Source organism: Manis javanica, chromosome 10 (genome assembly GCF_040802235.1).
Source record: "Manis javanica isolate MJ-LG chromosome 10, MJ_LKY, whole genome shotgun sequence".
Classification (NCBI taxonomy): domain Eukaryota; kingdom Metazoa; phylum Chordata; class Mammalia; order Pholidota; family Manidae; genus Manis; species Manis javanica.
Genome location: NC_133165.1, coordinates 76,078,156 through 76,100,700, shown reverse-complemented (window position 1 = coordinate 76,100,700; position 22,545 = coordinate 76,078,156). Strand labels below are relative to the sequence as shown.

At 42.9% G+C, this 22,545-nt stretch overlaps 1 protein-coding gene across 1 annotated transcript in view; it reads left to right on the top strand.

Moving 5' to 3' along the window:
• LOC140843857 (endogenous retrovirus group FC1 Env polyprotein-like) overlaps positions 1 to 22,166 on the top strand; it is a 224,261-nt gene extending 202,095 nt beyond the window's left edge. Inside the window, exons 3-4 of the mRNA XM_073214279.1 lie at positions 13,325 to 14,825; positions 22,141 to 22,166. Of these exons, the coding sequence (XP_073070380.1) occupies positions 13,499 to 14,825; positions 22,141 to 22,166 (1,353 nt within the window). The 5' untranslated portion in view covers positions 13,325 to 13,498. The remainder of the gene's footprint in view (positions 1 to 13,324; positions 14,826 to 22,140) is intronic.
• Positions 22,167 to 22,545: the final 379 nt, after the last annotated feature.

Below are 22,545 nucleotides of genomic sequence, written 5' to 3'. Positions count from 1 at the left end.
GTTCTTTTAAAATAATCTTGTATATTTAGTGTGTATTATGTTCCTACACTAAAAACAGCAACAGTAACATTAAATATAATAAATAGGGTTAAAATACCTCAGGGATCTGTGTGGAGCATTTTCAGTCTAGTTGAAACAATTCTCTGTGGCTTGGCAATTATAGTTTGTCCAGTGCAATTTACCACAGGAAGTTACATTTCGGTATTAGTTCCTGTGGTCCCCTGCTTATTCCCTGTGTAGGAAAAGGGCATATGGACAAAAAGAAACGGCAGTATACTGTTCACTTCAGTGAGTCTTAAATACTTCCCATATTGAGTACATTTGAGAGATATAATAAATAATCAAAAGCAACCTTCTTAGTTGATACCATCATTTACTGAATATTCTGTAACTAAATGAACACAAGGGGTTCATTTCTCAGTGAGTGTCAGTTCTCAAATCTGGGGTTTGCCTATTGTGAATATCAGCTCTCTTGTAAATGTTAGCAGCTCATAAGACTCAACCCAGTGTGATTGTAAGAAAGGAAAGTTTATCACTTGCAGCCAGAAAGGAGAACACAGAATAACTCCCAAAGCAGCATCTCCCTCCACTAAGCACAGGACAGCTCTTTTACAGGTACCAAGAAGTCAGTACAATTACGACTGATGCATAAATATGCAAATGAAGTGAAAACTCAGTATGATTCTGATTGGTGCTCAGAAGAGGGGTAGCAATTGGCCAAAATTCTTAAACCTTGGCAACAGGGAGGGGCCTCCAGGTAGCAGACAGGGGAGTTCCTGCAGTAGCAAACAGCAACTGTTAATGCTCTTCTGAGGGTCTGCTCCTCCCAGAACATATTTTTCTGCAAAACAACTCAGCAATGAATGTTAACTTTTGCTTTAAGTTCTCCATTAACCCTTTTTCTGCCTAGCTGTCTAGGCAAGGGGTTCATTTCTCCTAGGAATTTACCCCTAAGAATTTAGCTGTCTAGTTCCATCACAGGCAACTAAATTATATCCATGTTGCTTTTCTTTAGGAAACATAACAAGAGGTTGTTTATCATTTCAAATTGGGTGTAAATACTGGGGACATTTTAAGTAACCCATCTATATATTGAGGCACATAACTTCACAGATTGTGCTATATAATAGTTCTCTCTTCATTGAGATTCTTACTTGCATTTCTATGGAAGACACTGCTCTTCGAAAGTTACACCATCTTCTAGTGTATATCACCCGCGTGAAGTGTACCATGTCACCAGTATTTGAGATATATTATCTAAACTATCAAGGTCATAGAGGTGAATATCATACCTAGAATGAATTCCCTCCATACAGATAATTCCCATGGACTCTTGCCTTTTTAGGGTCTTTGGTACAATTTCTGATTTAACTTAATTACCCACAGATATCTCTAACAGCAAAGAATGGGATAATTCATATAGCTATAATTTTCAAGACCCTCTGAGAATGTGATGCTAAAATATATTCCTCTGATTTTCCAGAAATGGAGGACAACTGCCTAAATATTAAATATCTCTTTCAAGTTTTTCTATGCTTTCTATAAGCCAAGAAAGTAGGAAATTGAAATGTCTGAAAATAATCCTATCTGTACAGATTCACTCTATATGATTTATTTATCATAAAATAATGAATTTTCATATTCCAACAATGTGTTTTTCTCACATTTGCTTATTATTAGTTGTTCTTTTATTCCTGTGATGGCTTCTATATGGCATATATAATTGTGAAAGTAACTCAAATATCATGTTAAACCAAAAAATATGTGACCATTTTAGAAGTGAACTTTCCTACTGAAGGTGTGGTTCTCAGATCAACAGTATCAGTATCTCCCAGGGAGCTCAAGAGAAATGCAGTATCTCACACTCACCTCGAATTTAGTGTATTAGAATATGCATTTGAAACAACATGGAAGGAGCTGGAGGGCATTATGCTCTGTGAAATAAGCCAGGCAGAGAAAGACAAGTGCCAAATGATTTACCTCATTTGTGGAGTATATCAACGAAGCAAAAACTGAAGGAACAAAATAGCAGCAGACTCAGAGACTCCAAGAAGGGACTAGTGGTTACCAAAGGGGAGGGGTATGGGAGGGTGGGTGGGGAGGGAGGGAGAAGGGGATTGAGGGGTATTATATAGTACACATGGTGTGGGGTATCACAGGGAGAACAGTGTAGCATAGAGAAGGCAAATAGTGAATCTGTGGCATCTTACTATACTGATGGACAGTGACTGCATTTGGGGTATGGGTGGGGACTTGATAATATGGGTAAAGGTAGTAACCACATTGTTTTTTCATGTGAAACCTTCATAAGAGAGTATATCAATAATACCTTAATAAAAAATTAAAATGAAAGAGAAAAAAAAGAATATTCATTTGAACAAGATACCCATTATAAATACACTGGTGTATTTATATCCTATGAAATCCTATGAAAATCCAGGTATTGACTGGAGTCATGAAAATTAGTAAGGAGAAACCTCCCTGACATGGAAGCAGGAGGCCTAAGCTGTCATACCCACCACTCCTTGCAGATCCCACAGGAAGAGATGGACATATTTTGGCTTCCTCACTATCCAGTACGTGGAGGGAAGAGTTTCTGCCACCACTAGCTACAGACTAGCCAATGAGAAACTATCACAACTCAGCCAATGAGAAGCCACGTCATGTGGGACTCCCCGTTTCTTCCAATGGACTTTTTGCTTAGAATCCTCCTCTCAATCCCCCACCCACCACCATCACCCCACTCAGTTTCTTCTACAAGAAGTCTCCTCTCCTTTATTCTCCAGCCTGCAGCTTTGCCATAGCTTGCTTGTCCAGAATTGCAATGCTCTGCTGTTGCTGACTAAACCCATATTTGCTGAGAAAAATGACTGGTGTATTTTCTGACTAGCACAGTGAATCAACACACTTTTCTTATTACATTCATAAATGTAAATTTCTCTTTGAAATTAAGTCTCAAATTACAGTAGTTGCCACCAAACAAACTCGCATTTACAATAATGCCCACAGTAATATATTGAGTATCTCTATTTAGTTATCCAAAAAATCAGTTGAAAATGAAACAAAAAATAAATTGATGTTAGAATTCTTATAACAATAAAGTGGTTTGAGCAAGACTACCCATTCCTTGGATAACAATTTTAAAGTCTTGACACGTTTTCCGTATGAAAACATAAACATATATTGTGTACACTTAAAGGTACTAAAAAGTGAATAAAATCAGGCGGACCCTGTAGGGGATTTAACCCTTGAGGAAAGGAAAATACATTTGTTGAGATAAACATTCATGTCTTTTTCCCTGAGGGCACTCTCCTTATTTTATAACATAGGACAACTAGAACTCAAATAGGAAGTCACAGACTTAATTGGTTTAAATATAATATAATGGATTTTGGAGATGTGTAAGTCTGGGGAGAGGTAATCCCGGAGCAAAATACCTCTAAAAACCAATCAGTCAAAAGGAGAAATAAAGTTTAACCCCCATTTATTGCCCACAAACTGCAGTAGGGGTAGTCTTTCTCTGCTCTGGAAGAGGCAAAAACTGGCCCTCCCCTTACCTCTCAGGTACAGATAAACCCTCTGTTGGCCAGGTAATTACACACTGATATGGAGATGAGCTTCCCTCCACCCCTGAGGAATGATGGAAATTCACTAAAACCATACTTCTCTCCACCCTTGAGATGCAGATGTACGAAAGCCAGGTGAGATATTCTGGAAATGTTACAATTTTACCCACAGGCCACCCCTCCAGAAATCTTGCCTTGCAATATACTCGTTCCCCCTCTTCAAACCAATCTAATAACATACAATAGCAACAGCAATAAAGTCTTGATAATCCTCAAACCAGAGGATTCAGCCTATGCAGATTAAGTAAATGTACTTTACAACATGATCTCTCACTAAGCACAAAATGTTTCTTCACTTGTTTACTCATTCCCAACAACCATACTAGATTGCTCACAAAAATTTACCAAACATTAGAGAAGTCAAGCCTCTCTAAAGCATTTATTTCTTGACACAGTGACACAATCATGATAATTCTCATGCCCAAGGAATCAGCTAGGTTCAAAGTCCCATGCAGATTAAGTCCAAAGCTTGTCCATCCCAGCCATCATGCGGCAGCTGCAGCCAGGGGACACATCCAGGACACAAGGACTGTAGAAGCAAACAACCATGATTTGGAGAGGCCTCTTTGCTGTTATTCCAGGAATACACAGGAGGCCAGCTTCCAGGCTTTTTCCCCAAGGTGACAGAAGAGCCAGCCATCATCAGTCCATGTGTTGAAATGTCCAGAGTCATGTCCATTTTATTCCTAATTGCTGCACCCATCCTTGCAATGCATGTCCAATAAAGTGGCTTCCTTAATCACTTTCAATCACCAGCGACCTGCCATACTCTGCAAAGAGATGCTCCAGGCCCCTCTTGGTGGTTTGCTGATCTGCACAGTGTGCAAGAAAATCAACCAATAGTCTAGTAGCCATGTCCACACATGTCATGGCATACCGATATCCTTCTGATATGGGAAGAGGCCCAATATAGTCTATTTGCTGCCTGACAAGGGGTATTGGACCCCTTACTATTGTCCCATGTTGCTGTGGGACTTGGTGTAAGTCCCTCTTAGAGCACACAAGGCACTCCTTCTGGGCTCTGCTGACTTCTTCAAAGGTCAATGGCAAGCCCCACCTACAGGCTACAGCCAACATTGTCTTTTGCCCCACGTGCAACAAATACTGGTGTAGCCATTGGGCCACACCAGATGCAGGCTTTCCTTCTAGCCAGTGCACCTGGGCCAATGTGTCTGCTTCATCATTCCCTGGGGATGCCAAAGGCAATGGCCAGTCACATGATATACAGTGGGTGTCTGTGTATGAGGAAGGCTTCGTGGCCTTTGGGTCCAGTCTCTCACACACCCTGTGATAGGATAGGTGGTTATTACCTTGGTTGGAGCTCTTCCGACAATGGGTTCCATAGCCAGCAAGGCGTGGTACTCAGCAGCCAGTTGCTTCTCTGTTAAGATGGACCATATCTCTGCTCCTTTTCATAGTTGTGACCAGGCTCCAGCCGGCAGCAGAAGCAGCAGCAGTGGCAGAAGCAATAGTTTTAGGCTTGGCCCACTGGCCAGAATTGGCACGGCCAGCAGTGGTGGCAGTGCCTCCACAACCACATGAATGTAGACACATGTCCCTTGGTGCGAGCACCACTTCTCCCCATCATTTCTTGGGGCAGCCCTCCCAAAGGTCACACCCATTATAACAGATTTTGGGTTCAGAGGAATCCTGCCAACAATGCCAGATGTATGTCTGGGAAGAAGAAATCCCGGAGCAAAATACCTCTAAAAACTGAAATCAGTCAAAGGGAGAAATAAAGTTTAAAAGCCGTTTATTGCTCACAAAGTGCAGTCCCGGGCTGTGTTTCTGCTCTGCTCTGGAAGAAGCAAACACCGGCCCTCCCTTTATCTCTCAGGTACAGATAAGCCCTCTGTTGCCCAGGTAATCACCCACTGATGTGGAGATGAACTTCTCCACCCCTGAGGAAAGATGCAAATGCACTAAAGCCTACTAGTTTACACCTCTGAACCCTGTTGATATGCAGATGCACCAAAGCCGGGCAAGAAATTCTGGAAATGTTTCCATTTTACCCACAATGTCTCAGAAAGACTTAGTTTAAAACCAAGCCTCCAAAAATTCAATGTGAATTTAACTGCATACTAGTGAAAGGGTATCTTGCCACGACCCTCCTTACCCAGAATGACTCAGGAGACACAGGCCCACGCAAGAGATTTTATTATCTAAAAGAGAGAGTGGCTGCCCCAGACGGGGGTGAGGAGAGAGAGAGAGAGAGAGGGAGCAGCAGAGAGAGCAGAGAGAGAGAGAGAGAGAGAGTGGGGAGAGCAGGGGGACGGAGATAGAGACAAAGAGAGAGAGGGCAGCAGAGAGACAGAGAGAGAGAGAGAGAGAGAGGGCAGCTGCGTGGTGCCTTTTATTGTGGCGGTTCCTCTGGGCCTGTTGCCTTGGGGGAGGCTCGGGATGTTTAGAAATAAGGCGGGGTAAACCCAGGCAAGCCCCAGGCAAGCCAGACATAATTCTCACCACTTTATGTGCTTGGGACCATGGGGCAAATGAAGGATAAATTACTATTTTCTTACATTTCTCCCTTTTCTGTTTTATAAGTAGTAGAGGATTTGGGAAGGGGTGAAGGTCAGTCTTCAGTAACTGCTTCCTGCTGATTAGGGGCGATGAAGTTCATTTTTGTATTGATGGGGGGGCGGTCCTCAGATGAGCCCTTGGTCTGCAGTGGCGATGGCGTGTTCAGGTTCAATAAGGATCATCATATGGAACTATTTTTTCCCTGAGTTTTATTGATATATATTGCATACACTTAAGCTGTTCAACAAAATTATTTGACTATGCATATATTATAAAATAAGTATCACAGTAAGATTAGTTAATATCATTCTATGTCTTCACATGTTTACAAATATTTTTTCCTTATGAGAACTTGTAAGGTTTACTCTTTTAGCCACTTTCAAATAATCAATACAGTATTGCTAACTATAATCATCACAAGGTATGTTGCATCACCAGAACTTACTTATCTTATAACTGGAAGTTTATATCTTTTGACCACTGTCACTGTATCCCTCACTTCCAACATCTACAAATTTAATCTCTGTTTCTGTGTGAAGGGTCCCCACCAGTAAGATGGCGAACTTCTGGCTTCTTTTCGGGGTCCTCGGTTCCCGCCGGCGCCACCTGAAGCCCAAACACCTCTCGCCCCCCTCCCAATCCCAGCACCTAGCCAACAGCCACCAGCCCCGTAGAAGTAACACCACAATCACCCTATGCCCCATCCTATATATCCCAGCACCTTTCCCTAATAAAGCGGAACTCTCTGGTAAATTGCTGTTGTGTGTCGCTCCTTTCCTTTCATTGGTGCCGAAACCCGGGAGACGGGACACCCCAACTGGGCCCCGTCTTCCCCCCGACACCAGCAGCAGCTTGCCCTCGTCCTCTTTTTCCGGCGCTGGCTCATCACACTCACCACTCCTCTCTGGCCTTTAGGTAAGTCCCCCCCCCCCCGGGGTGGGCCACTCTTCCCTGAGCTATCGCAGTGCCATTGACCGTGATCGTCCGGCAAGGCCCTGACGCTCGGGGACGAGGAGGGAACGCTCCCCGCCTCAGGCCTTCACGGCTGCGGCGGACCCTCAGGCCCCTCCTCCAAAAGCCATAAACCCCCACCTCAGCTGAGACTTTTTAAGCAAAACTTCCCCGGGGTGGGCCACTCTTCCCTGAGCTATCGCAGTGCCATTGACCGTGATCGTCCGGCAAGGCCCTGACGGTCGGGGACGAGGAGGGAACGCTCCCCGCCTCAGGCCTTCACGGCTGCGGCGGACCCTCAGGCCCCTCCCCCGACAGCCATAAATCCCTGCCTCAGGCCCTCACGGCTGCAGCGGACCCTCAGGCCCCTCCTCCAAAAGCCATAAACCCCCACCTCAGGCCTTCACAGCTGCAGCAGACTCTCAGCCCCCCTCCCAACAGCCATAAATGAGGTGACTCCTTTGCGGATGAGAACGCTCCTTTTCCCGCTCCCTCCTCCTTCTGTTCCGTCCGCCGAAACCTGTTCGGCCTGCCGAAAACGCCTAGCGCTAGGTACCTCGTGACTCCGGCACTCTGCCTTCTTAGGGAAGTTTGGGTGACGACCCACACTTCCCAAGAAATTCCGACTCGTATACGAGTTTCCGCAGACCACCAAGGATCATCGGGGACGCCCTTTGTCTCCTTGTGGTCTGCCTCCAGTCCGAGGATCCCCATTCGTCTTCCCCTGTTTGTTTCCTTCTCTGTCCTTTAGCCATTTTGTCTCCTTGTGGTCTGCCTCCAGTCTGAGGATCTCCATTCGTCTTCCCCTGTTTGTCTCCTTCTCTGTCCTTTAGCCATGGGAGCCTCCTCATCCCTCCCTGAAAGTTCACCTCTTGAATGCCTGCTTAAGCATCTGGCTACCCTCTCCCTGACGCCTGATATAAAACCAAAACTTCTCCGTAAATATTGCTCCCAAGATTGGCCGACATACCCCCTAGACAATAACAACCAATGGCCCACAGGGGGAACTCTTGATCCTAACATCACTCGCAATCTCTTTAACTACTGCCAGCGCCTGAAAAAATGGAAGGAGATTCCCTGTATCGAAGCTTTTCGCCTCCTAGCTCAAAATCCCAGCCTCTGCACCACCTGCTCCCCGCCCCAAGTTCTCCTAGCCTGCAAGCCGTCTCCCTCCCCTCCACACACTCCCAGTCCCTCTTCAATTACCTTTGACCCGGCCGACGAGCCTCCGCCATACAGACTTCCCCCTTCAGCCCCTCCCCCTCCTACAACCCCTCCACCCTCCGCCGCCACTGCCACCTCTTTCCCCATGGCAGAAGCCTCCCGTCCTCTCCCTTCCCCTTCTTCTCCTACAACAGCCCCCCCCTTCCTCTACCGCCGCCACCGCTGCCGCTTCCCCCGCGGCAGAAGCTTCCCATCCTCTCCCTTCCCCTTCTCCTTCTACAACAGCCCCTCCCCCTTCCTCTACCGCCACCACCGCTGCCGCTTTCCCCGCGGTAGAAGCTTCCCATCCTCTCCCTTCCCCTTCTTCTCCTACACCAGCCCCTCCCCCTTCCTCTATCGCCACCGCCGCCTCCACCCCCGCAGAAGCCTCCCATCCTCTCCCTTCCCCCTCCTCCACCATCTCCTCCTGCACCTCACCACCTCCTCCTCTGTCCCCCTCACCTTCCCCCCTCCCGCAAATCAAGCCTGAGCCTTTCAGCCCCCCTCTAAGTTCCAAGAGCCTCGTCCATCTTTGCCCCCTCAGATTCGGTCCCGAGAGCCTCCCAAAATTATCGCGGCTTTGCCCCCATTACCTGTTTCCCCTGCACAGACTGAGCCAGAACCCTTCAGTCCCCCTCAGACTCGGTCCCGAGGGCCACCCAAAATTATCGCCCCGCTCCGGGAAGTAGCAGGATCCGAAGGCATCTTGCGTGTTCACGTCCCTTTCTCCTTAGGAGATTTAGCCCAACTAGAGAAACGCCTAGGTTCCTTTTCCACTGATCCCACGACCTACATCAGGGAGTTTCAATGGACCCTCCAGTCTTACAGCCTCACGCATCATGACATCTTCATGCTCCTGGCCAATACTCTCCTCCCTGAGGAGCGTAGACGAGCTTGGGACTTCGCCCAAATGCATGCTACCGAAACCCACAGGACTGACCCCACCTGTCCCCCTGGTCCCACTGCTGTCCCCAAACAAGACCCACACTGGGATTATAACACCACTGTGGGTCTCCACTCTCGAGATATTTTTGCCTCCTGCTTAATAGCAGGTCTAAAAAAGGCAGCTCGTAAAGTAGTCAATTTTCAAAAGCTCCAAGACATAATTCAAAAGAGAGATGAAACCCCCTCCGAGTTCTTAGATAGACTCACTCAAGCCCTATTACAGTATACCAGCCTGGACCCAGAAACACCTGAAGGAAGACAGGTCCTTATGACATACTTCCTAGCTCAAAGCTACCCCGACATTAAAGCTAAACTCAAAAAGTTAGAACAGGGCCCCGCTACCCCACAGACTGAGATCCTAACAGTGGCCTTTAAAGTCTTCCATAACCGGGAGGAGGAGAAAGAACGCCGTAAACAAAAAGCTGATCAGGCCAATTTCCAGATGTTGGCCCAGCTGATAAAACCACAACCTGGGCGCCCCTCTACAGACAAGCCCCCCCAAGGAGCTTGTTTCAAGTGCGGAAAAGAGGGACATTGGTCAAGGGCGTGCCCCTCCCCCAGATCTCCTACCACCCCATGCCCCAGATGCCACAAAAAGGGCCACTGGGGGTCTGATTGCCCAACCACCCGAAGGGGAGGCTGGACGAACAACCCCCATCCTAAGCCCACCGTAGTGGGGCTGGCAGAAGAAGATTGACGGGGCCCGGGGGCTTCTCGCCCGACCATTTCCATCACCAAACAGGAGCCCAGGGTTACTTTAACAGTAGACGGTCGCCCCATCTCCTTCCTCCTAGATACAGGAGCCACCTTCTCAGTCTTGCGAGAATACCAGGGCCCTACCACGCCAGCCATTACTCCTATAGTCGGGGTAGGAGGTAAACAGATTTTCCCATTAAACCCCCCCCCCTTTTATGCACAATCCTAGACAGTCCCATACCTTTCTCCCACTCCTTCCTAGTTATGCCCCAGTGTCCCATCCCCTTACTAGGACGGGACATCCTTTCCCTCCTCCACGTTTCCATAACTATATCCAATCCCACAGCCCCCAGTACTCCCTTTCTGATGGCCCTCATAGCCGACAACCCCCCTCTACCCAATGAAAGCTCCAGTTCTGCCCTTATACACCCTGTAAATCCCAAAGTTTGGGACATTACAAGCCCCTCCATGGTCCTATGTCCCCCTGCCTCTATCAAATTACGTGACCCCTCTCAGTATATCTGTCAGGCCCAATACCCCCTAACCACTTCAGCCCTCATAGGCCTCCAACCCATCATTCAAGATCTCTTAAACAAAAACTACCTCAGACCCACTCACTCCCCATTTAATACCCCCATATTAGCTGTTAAAAAAAACAACGGATCTTTCCGCCTTGTCCAAGACCTCCGCCTCATCAACATAGCCGTTGTCCCTATCCATCCCTTAGTTCCAAATCCATACACCCTTTTATCGCAGATCCCTGCTTCTCCATCCCACTTCTCAGTCCTAGATCTCAAGGACGCATTTTTTTCTATTCCCCTAGACCCCTCCTCCCAAGATTTTTTTGCCTTCACCTGGACGGACCCATACACCAGACATTCTGTTCAGCTTACTTGGACAGTTTTACCACAAGGCTTCCGAGATAGTCCCCATATTTTTGGACAAGTCCTAGCTCAAGACCTCAAACAGTTTCACCATGATCACCCCGAGTCCACTTTATTACAATATGTAGATGATCTTCTGCTCTGCAGTCCCTCGTGGGAACAGTCTCAACTTGACACTGCGTCTCTACTTAACCTTCTAGCTTCCAGAGGTTACCGAGTATCCCCTGCCAAAGCTCAAATCTCTTCCCCTTCTGTCACTTACCTTGGATTCTTTCTGTCTCAGCAAAGAAAGTCCATTACCTTAGACAGAAAACGACTCCTCTCTGACCTGCCCGTTCCCAAAACCAAGACAGAAATCCTTTCCTTTCTAGGCTTGGCTGGGTATTTTAGAGCGTGGATCCCTAACTTCTCCCTGTTGGCAAGACCCCTATACGACCTCAGCAAGGGCCCACCTGAAGAACCATTATCATCCTCACCCCGACACTCCTTCATTAAGCTCCGTCAAGCCCTTGTAAAAGCTCCAGCTCTCCATCTCCCTGATTTGTCAAAACCCTTCTCATTATACATTCATGAGAGGTCCAGTCAAGCTCTAGGAGTCCAAGGCCAATATTATGGCCCATCCTTTGCCCCAGTAGCTTATCTCTCCAAGCAATTAGACCCCACAGTTCGGGGATGGGCCCCCTGCCTACGGGCATTAGCCGCTGGACAGCTTTTGCAGAAAGAAGCTCATAAACTAACATTCGGAGCGCCACTTACCATTCTGTCCCCACATCACCTAAAAGATCTCTTAACCTACAAAAGTTTACAGACTCTCCCCCCCTCCAGACTCCTCACCTTACTGTCCTCTTTCCTCCAAAATCCAAACATTTCTTTCCTCCCCTGCCCGCCCCTAAATCCGGCCACTCTTCTTCCTCTGCCCTACTCTCCTCATACTCCCTCGCATGATTGCCTACAAGCCCTTCACAACTTCCTTCCATGCCACTCCACGATCTCCGAAGGAGCCCTCTCACACTCCAACCTCATCTGGTTTACTGATGGGTCCTCCTTTAAACATGAGGGCACCCACTACTCAGGATATGCAGTAGTCTCCCTCGAAGATGTCATTGAAGCACGAGCCCTACCCCCTGGTACAACCAATCAGCAGGCTGAACTCATTGCAGCCACCAGAGCTTGCACTCTGGCCCGGGACACGTCTCTCACATTGTACACTGACTCCAAGTACGTATTCCACATTCTCTTGTCCCACGCGGCAGTATGGAAAGAACGAGGCCTCCTCACCACAAAAGGGAATTCCATAACTAATTCAGCCTTAATTACTAAACTTTTAGAGGCTTCACAACTCCCACACCGACTAGGCATAGTCCACTGCAAATCACATCAAAAAGATGACTCCCCCATTGCAAGAGGTAACAACAAGGCCGACAGAGTAGCCCGGTCAGTTGCCCTATCAGAAAACGCACCAGGCAACAATCCGTCTGCCCTTGCAGTTTTAGCCTTATCACAAGATGCCCTCTGCTCTCAGGACAAAGAGTCTCTCTTCCGCCTCTTACATGACCTGTTCCACCCCAGCCCCCAATCCTTAATCCATTTTTTACAATCTTTTTTTCCTCTCTCTCCTGAAGACAAAACCCTACTTAACCAAATCACCTGCAAGTGCACCATCTGCCAACGCACTAACCCTAATACCCCCCTCAAAGCCCGACCCTTCCCGGCTCATCAAGCAAGGGGTAATGTCCCCGCTGCAGATTGGCAAATAGACTTCACTAACATGCCCCCTGTACGACGTACCAGATACCTACTCGTGCTAGTAGATACATTTTCAGGATGGGTTGAAGCTTTCCCCACCACTAACAAACGAGCATCCGTAGTTGCCTCTATCCTCCTCACCCAGATCTTTCCTAGGTTCGGGATGCCCACTTCCCTCCAATCAGATAACGGCCCTGAGTTCACTGCCCAAATTATCCAGAACCTCTCCAAGTCGCTCTCGCTCCCCTGGCATTTACATTGTCCTTATCGACCACAAGCTTCAGGAAAAGTAGAAAGAGCCAATAGGACTCTAAAAGACATCCTGACCAAACTATCTCTAGAACTACACCTTGACTGGGTTCGCTTACTTCCCTTAGCTCTACTCCGCATTCGAGCCCTCCCAAAGAAACCTTCCTTCTTGTCACCCTTTGAGATCATGTACGGCCGCCCGATTCTACCCCCGGGGCTCCCTTCCCACAAAGGACCAATTCCTCCCAATATAGCCCTTCCACTACTCTCTCTCCTCCGCACTGAATTGTGGAAATATCAAGAATGGCTCCTTCCTGATCCATCCGCCTCCCAAAATCCTCCTGTCTTACAGCCCGGCCAACTAGTGTTTTATAAGCCACCAGAGGATCAGCCCTCTCTCACCCCGAAATGGGAAGGTCCACACCCAGTTATTCTCTGCACCCCCTCGGCTGCCAAGCTCTCACTGCCTGATAACTCTGTCACCCCTTGGATTCATATCTCCAGGTTGAAACCAAATACCCAAGACTCACCTTCTCTGGACACCCAAGACCCATCAGTCACAATCCAGAGTCCTTCGGACACAGCCCAAGACGCTGTCTACTCTACCACGCCTCATCCCTCTGATCCCTTGAAGCTCCGCATCTCCCGTGCACCCTCTTTGCCATCCATACCTGAATCATGACTTTTTCCTCCTTTACTGCTCTCTCGCTTTTTTCCCTCATTCCTATTGTCTTCCCTGCCGCCCCATCCTCCTTTGTATGGCGATTCAAAGTCAAGCAGACTTACACACAGCATCAAACAAAAGTTACTGCCCTCATTGCCACATCAGACTGCCCTCTGAAAGGCTGCTCTGAGCCTTTGTACCTCCACTTTCCTCCCTCCACTGAAGTATTCATTTACAGCTACCTTTATTCTCCCTACCTCTGCTTCCTCTATGACCAAAGACAAGCCTTTTGCAGGCGATGGCCAGACACCTACGGGGGATGCCCCTACTGGTCTTGCACCATTCACTACATGGGTGACTTCCAGTACCCACAGTATTACTCCTCCAACCGTTTCATGAAATATCCCAACGGCTCATTCTCCTTATCAATCCCAGATCCCTGGGACTCTCGATGGGCTGCTGGAGTAACAGCCTCAGTTTACTACAAGGGGTCCTCGACCCCCCACGGTACCCTTCATATCTCTCGAGAGTATGTTCCCTCTCGCTCCCAGATCTCTCAAGTTGCATCAGATATCAGACATTCCGAAAAAGTCATTATCCAAACTCTTGACGGCGCCTCTTCATCTTATTCCTCCTACTCTTGGTTACAGCTCATTCAAGACACCACCATCTTTCTCAACCACACCCTCAACACCGCCAATTGTTTCTTGTGCGCATCACTACAGCGCCCACTGCTGGCCGCCGTGCCCCTTAATATTTCCAACTACTCCTTCCATGCAGAAGGACAACCCCTCCGTCCCCTGGCAGACATACCCCTATGGGAGCCAGAATACCCAGATAATCTCACCATCCACCACTGTGTAGGCCCAACTCCACCCCCCTCCAGTGCACTTCACTGCCTCTCTATCTACACCCCTACCTCCGGCTCTAAGACTTTTACACAACCGGGACACGTCTTTTGGTGTAATGGCAGCCTTTTCAACTCACTGCCTCTCAACTCCGATACACCCTGCATTCTCGTCACCCTAATCCCACAGCTTACACTTTACAGCATGGCAGAATTCCTTGAGCTCCAACCTCCCTTGCACTCGCGCACAAAAAGGGCTGCTTTCCTTCCCATCATGGTCGGTATCTCTTTAATCACCTCAGCCATTGGGGTGGGGTTTTCAGGAGGAGCCTTGGGTCACTCTCTATGGGCAGTTAGAGATCTCGACGCCAAACTTGAGGGAGCCCTGGCATCCACTGCCGATTCCCTAGCCTCTCTCCAAAGACAAGTCACTTCGCTAGCTAAAGTCACCCTTCAAAACCGGCGGGCCCTAGATCTGCTTACAGCCGAGAAGGGTGGCACCTGCGTCTTCCTCCAGGAAGAGTGCTGCTATTACATCAACGAATCCGGCATTGTAGAAACTGACATCACCAAACTCACTGACCTTGCCTCCAGCCTCCACTCTGCTTCCAATTCCAACCCATTCTCGTCAATACTAACAAACCCCCTCCTCACCTGGCTCTGGCCCATTGCAGGCCCCATAATAGTCATTCTTCTTGTCTGTCTCTTCTTACCCTGTATAATAAAGTTCATCAAATCCCAAGTCGGGAAAATCTCTAATCAAGCTTTCAACCAGCTTTTACTCAGGAACTACCAGCTTCTGGCCACGGAAAACCCCTCACCCTCACGTGACCTCCTCACCACATGCTGAGATGGACCCCTCTCTCCGCTGGAAACTGTTCCTGGAAACAATAGCCGCAGACGCCTGGCTCCTGACACCCATATCCTCTTGGCACCATTAGAATCAACAGGTCCTCAACCTATGGTTACAGGGAACCTTCATTGATTTCCAACCTGAAGAAGTCCACATCTACTCATCCTTACTGTGGGGAGTCCTATCAACCCTTTCCTCCCAATCCTCAAACCCTCAGTCCCTTCTCTGCCCCTGTTCAGCAGGAAGCAGTCAGAGAGAAAGCAACGTCCACAAACCCATAGAGGAGAAAGGGGGGAATGAAGGGTCCCCACCAGTAAGATGGCGAACTTCCGGCTTCTTTTCGGGGTCCTCGGTTCCCGCCGGCGCCACCTGAAGCCCAATCACCTCTCGCCCCCCTCCCAATCCCAGCACCTAGCCAACAGCCACCAGCCCCGTAGAAGTAACACCACAATCACCCTATGCCCCATCCTATATATCCCAGCACCTTTCCCTAATAAAGCGGAACTCTCCGGTAAATTGCTGTTGTGTGTCGCTCCTTTCCTTTCACTGTGAGTTTGGTTTTTTTATAACATGTGAAATCATACAGTATTTATCTTCCTTTGTCTAACTAATTTATCTTAGCATAATGCCTTCAAGGTGCATCTGTGTTGTTGCAAATGACAAGATTTCTTTCTTTTTTATGGTGGAATAGTATTCCATTGTGTGTGTGTGTGTGTGTGCGCGCGTGTGCATGCACGCGTGCATGTGTGCATGTGTGTGCATCACATTTTCTTTATCTATTCATCTGTAGATAAGCACTTAGGTTGCTTCCATGTCTTAGCTATTGTCAATAAGTGCAATGATCATGAAGATGCAGATATTTCTTTAAAATGAAATGAAATGGTGATTTCATCTCCTTAAGATACCAACCCAGAAGTGAAAGTGCTGGGTTATATTGTAGTTCTGTTTTTAATTTTTGAGGAACCTCCATTCTGTTTCACATGGTTCCTACCCCAATTTATATTCCTACCAACAGGGCACAAGGGTTCCTTTCTCCATATCCAGCATTTGTTATCTCATGTCGTTATGGTGATAACTATTCTAACAGGTATAAGGTGATATCTCACTGTGGTTCTGATTTGCATTTCCCTAGTAATGATAGGCTTTTCATGTGCCAGTTTGCAATTTGTATATCTTCTTTGAAAAAATGTCTATTCAGGTTCTTTTCCCATTTTTTAATTGGACTATTTGTTTTTTATTGTTAGTCAGTTGTATGAGTTCCTTATATATTGTGGACATTAACTCCTTATTAGATGTAGTTTGTTAATACTTTCTCCCATTCTGCAAGTTGTGTTTTAACACACTTTACTGTGTTAACATCTGTGTTCTTTTACTGTGTTAAGATGTCCTGTGTTTTATTCTGTGGAGTGATTTGAATGGCCTTGCAAGATGTTACTTAAGATGTAACATCTTGCAAGTTGTTAAGATGTTACTGTGTTAACATCTTAACACAGTAAAAGATCATTTCTTTTACTGTGCAGAAGTATTTTAGTTTGATGTACTGTATGGAATGTTGCCTTTAAAGTGATGGAAGAATAAATGATGTAAGCACTGTGCATACATTTGAAAACTTGACTTAAGGCCCTTCTTTAAAAATATTTTAGGTGTTTAGAATTTTGTATTCTTTCTTGCATAAAACACTCACATAGGATATAGTTATTATTTCTCTTTTCAGTTTTGTTTAATGGGATGAAAATTTAGATTCATTGTGAGCTTTATATTTTTATGAACTTTTTTCTATGATTCTTAAATTTGTTTTGGTGACACACAGATTGTTTTTGGTAGTATGGCCTTAATAAATCTTTACAAATATTTAATTCAGTATTGCCACAAAGAACTGTTCTTATTAAATGCATGCTTCTTAATAACTTTTATTTAATGAAATTTCATAAATAAGTACTAGTTCTATAAAATGGTTTGAGTATAGAAAAAAACTGACTCTTTGTAAGCATACTCCTCAATTTGTAGGTATGGAAGAAATAGCCTACAAGTTATAAAGGTTAAATTTATGCCTTATTGTAGATAGGGTAGGAACTTGTGGATTTTCTGGGTTGGCTAAGTGGGGGTTGGATAATAGCTTCTAATTTATTCTACGTTTGTTATTTTGGCTTGTTCCTTTGACTTCTTGCATCTTAGTTTATTTCTACAGATGGATTTGTTGTAAAATAAAATTCACTAAAATCAGTAAATAACTCTGCTGTAATTCAAGTTAGTGATTCCATTCTTGCAAGGCCATTCAAATCACTCCACAGAATAAAACACAGGACTTCACATCTTCTGTTTTTACACTTACTTTACATATGCCTTCCCATTTTTCCACCGACACCATCGACAGTTGGCTTAATGTGCTTCATATATCTCATTGATCATAGCATGAGCTGTACTCCATATAAACACAACTACAGCAGCATTATGAAATATGTCTCTTACCACCACCTGAAACTAAAAATAATTAAATGCCTTCAATTTCTTGTGTCCAGTTGTACCTTCTTTTGTTTGTGACTAGCCTGCATGCCATTCTTAAAAGGGGGGCTGTAATACATCATATATGGAAAGGTTTAGGAAAAGAGAAAAAGCTTATTGTCATCTTTCAGTTTTAACCAAATCTGAAAATGAAAATTCTCTGTGTGTAGTACATTACTAAATAAGGCTATAACTGAAGCTGTAAGGGTAGTAGAAGTCTGATAAGCTCAATCTAGCTATTTTAAAGCCAACATTTACTTGGTCAAAAATGAAAAACCCAGAACAATGTAACCCACACAGTTAAACTAAGAGATGCATTTATATTAATTATAGAAGCCTGAGATTGCATTATAGTTAGGTATAAGAAAGTCTGTCTTTACTTGAATAAATTTCTTGAAGGCTGGTCAGGGATTCAGCTTGTTTGTATTTGTACTATACCAGGTGGTCTTGACTGCTGTTAGGAATAATGAAGAGGTAAAATATTGTTTGAAAGAAAAAAATATAATTTAAGAATGAATTAATATATTTATCACCAAAACCTGCTGTACCTCAGGCATATGTTTGTGAGATGGTTGCTCAGAAGGGCTGTCAATAGAAATATAACAGAACAATCCCACTATATACATAGTGAGTAAAAGCCAAGTCCTTGACTTTATTAGCACAATGGTCTAAAGAAATAGAGAAATTACCCTGTGGTAATTACTGTGGACTGTAATGAATTTAGATTCTTTCTATTTACAAAAGAAGTTAGATAGTTGAATGAGTAAAAAAAAATCCTAGTTTAAAGAATGATTGTGTCCTCAAACTCTTCAAGTTGTATACATTAAATATGAACAGCTTTTTACAAGTTGATCATACCTGATAAAGTGGTTAAAAAAACATTCTGAATTATTGTGAAGTAGTTCAAGTATTTGCACATTATGAATCCTTTGCTTATCACATGAACCACACATTTCATATCATTATTACAAAGGACAATGTTGGAATAAACTCCCTGACTGTGTACTGGTGCTATATCTGCAGAAAGCAGCAGCTATACAAACATCTAACGTTCAGAAAGTTTCTGAAATAACTTTGGAGAAATGTTTATACAAATTTGAATTATATTACTATTGCCTCTGTGACATTCTAACAGTCACAGACCTTTACTAAGGCTACTGAAGATGGATAATAGGTGATAGATGAATAGACAGATAGTTGTAGAAAAGTTCGTTGTTAATGAATACCTAGTATTTTATGCTCCATGGCCACTCTACAATATATGATCAGGCATTCATGACTTCAAATATCTATGTAAAACAAAACATATTGTATCATAACATTCTTAGAAACATGTAAAACAAAAGGTGAGTTGATGCTATGTTGTCATTAATAAACCAAGTAGAGAAAATATGCATTTTAGAAAATAATTGTTGTTGATATGATTAAAGATATGGAATCTAGAAGGAAAGATATACTTTCAAAAGTATTCACCTTTACATTTACTTCTTAGTCCATCCAAAGATGTTTTGGATTTTAATATAATAAGTAAAGTGATGAAGAACTTAACAAACACAGTGTCTTTGAGCAGATATTACAAAATTCTCTAACGCTGCACAAAATTTAGATGTTTACAAAGAAAAATTAAAAAGTAGCATTAATACCAACTTCAACAAGAAACTACTAGAAAAAAAAAGACAGGGACTTATTTGTGAATTTCATAATTGGTCTATCTCATAATTACTCTTACAATTATGTATAAATTAATCCACTTCTCCCATATTGGAAACATCATGTTAACCCAAAATAAAAAAAAACAGAAAACACGATTTACTAAAGAGTATAATAGTCTTTCCAGTATAATAAATACATAGTCTGCACCATCTTTAGAATTATGATGGGTAATTGAAATTTACTAAATATAATCAAATATGTTATAATGTTTAAGATAATAAAATCTTATGTAGTTGATCCGATTAATATATTGCAGTATATTTTTAGTACTAATTTTCCAAGCATATATGTGATTATGTGTCTTTTGTCAATATAGATTAAAATTATTTTGTAATAGTACATTGTAGAATGAAGTTTCCAAAATTAAGTTTCTTAAATGACTTTGAGGTCTGCAGTGTTAACAGAATATATTTTCTAATCATAATAAAATTAAATTAGAAAGCTACTAACAGAAATCTATCTTAAAAATCCTATTAGTCTAGAAATAAAACAGTGACTTAAAGAGGAATTTATAAGAGAAATAAGCAACAATTAAGTCAATGCATGTTAAAATTTGTGGGGCACAGCTAACAGAATTTAGGGGGAAGTTTACAGCTTTAAGTTTTATTTGAATACAAGTTGTAAATTTGTTTGAAAACAAACGAACTAGTCTTCAGTAGAATGATAGAGTCAGTAACAAAATATGAAGAATCATATGATCAGAAGTCAATAATAAAAACAATGGAGGTGACCGGGACTTTAAAAAGATTAAAAAGTTACACAATACCTATATGAGAGTGATGAATAAAATGTAAGAAAAAAAGACAAAAGTGAACAAAATAAAGAATGAAAAAAGGTACATTCACAAGACAAAATATTGCATACAATAAATTCGAAATATTTATGAAACATACATCCTGGAAAAATGTAAAATTATGAGAAAATGAAAATTGTTTACATAAGAGCAATAATTTTGGAAACGATATTTTATTTATTAGCTCAAAAAGTCTCAGATCTAGATGAATTTCAAGTAATTTTTACCAAATTAACTAACTTTATGTACTTTTCTATATAAAAAATGAGAAATAGAAGAATTATTCCCAACTAATTTAGAAGGTGTAACATAATTTTGATTCCAAAACCTAATAAGGATTATACAGTAAAGAAAGTTAAATGTTGTCTTTTCATGATAAACACCTCAAATTAATTAGAATTCATGAGGAATTTCCTAAGGCAATATAGACTGTTTCTCTATAATAATAACAATCTATATGATCAAAATCATACTTAACTGAGATATACTTTTTTTTTAAATTGAAAATAAAACAAGTTGTGCCACTATTATAGAGACAATTTGAGATTCTATACAAATAATATTTAGGAAAATAAGTTCAAATATTGCAAGAGGAAGGGATAAATTGTCAATATTTACTATGACTAGAATATCAAATACTGAACATACCAGAGTCAGTTCACAAACTTCTTGACTTGTCAAGAAATATCAGTTTGTTTGCTAGAAACAAAATCAGAGTAATGGACAACTTAAAAATGAGATAGTACACCTAATACCATGTACTGGTGAAGATACAGGGAAATTAAACCTTATGAAATATTGATGAAGGTTTCAACTATTGGAATCTTCAGGAGAATAATCTAGTTGTTCTTAGTACTGTTCAACATGTTTATGCAGCAGTCCAGTCCTCAGTATGTAATAAGACTAATTCTTATATAAAGGGATCTGTAAGAGTGGTAAAGCATATATGAAGTTACAGTGGTAGGAAACTGAAAATCACCTGTCTTTCATGAAAAAGGGTAGGTAGAATGTGGAAGGCATGTGTAGCATTTAGAAGCAAATGATTAAGTGTGCACAAAAAAACATGGAGTAATCTTAAAGCCAGTGTTAAGTGAATCACATTTAGAAACTAAAGGCACTTTGTAGCCTTATACGAGTTAAATGGAAAACAGACAAGTAGCATACATATTTTACAAATATGTTTACTTTTTCAGGGGCATATAGCAAATGTATTATAGTAAGTCCCTATGTAAAGGAGCATTGAAAGAAGAAAAAATAAAAATAAAACAAGCATAAACTAAGAAAGAAGAATAAACACAAGAATTATAATGTTCTGTGCCCTGAGAAGTAGCAGTTGCTCAAAGCTCAGAATCTGAGACTATAATTTAAAATACTTAAAATCAAATAAAAATATTGTTTCACTATGTGCAAACCCCATGTTTGTCAACTAATTTTTACAACACACTCTAAAGTAATTATTATACCAGACTCCCCAGGGGATTTGTACACATCTATGATTGCAAAGCAAATGTAACCAAGATTTAACATGTGTAGAACTGGTGTTTTGCCTCAAAAATGTAAATAATGTAATACAAATGTGTGTACACCTTGTAAGTTTCCTAATTTGCTTGACATAGCTCTATTTTTTGTATGTAACTATGATATGTTGTTGAGTATGTTTGGGTAATTTCACTTTTAAACCAGCTTGCTCTGCCTAGTTTTGTTTCTACAACATTTGATAAATAAAACATTGTAGAAGAAAAGGAAATATTTCTTCTTTGTTGGTAAACATATTCTAAATAATGTTATTTTGGAAGTAGGTTAACATGAATGAGATATAGGTACTTTGAGGCTGCAGGCTAGGAAAAACTAATGACTCACATGATTGGTGACATTAATAACTTGTACTGTTTTCTTATTCAGACCATCACTACATTACTTTGTACTGCATGCTTTGTTTTTCTTCCAGTGCCTGAAGTGGAAGATGTCAGTTGAGTTCAAAAGAGCCCATTATTAATCAGAACGGTTTCCCTATAGCATTTGTTGTCAGGAGATTCAATACTATCTTTTCAAATAGGGTTTCAAGTCTCATCTGAAAAAGTACAATTCTCTCTACTCCAGTGTTAAGCTCTTAGTCACTACACGTACTTCTGTGCCAAATCACATTAGAATCATTTGCTTTGTCTAAGTAGTGGAGAAACAGTCTGATGTCATAGTAGTCTCCAGTCATCCATCTCTAAAGTTAGAAGACACTGGATGTGTTAATTAATAGCTTTTTCCCTAGCAGGTGGGCCCTATTTTCATGGAAGCCCATCATTTTAGCTCTTCATAGATTATTTCTAACCCACCCTACATAACAATTCATATATTTGTC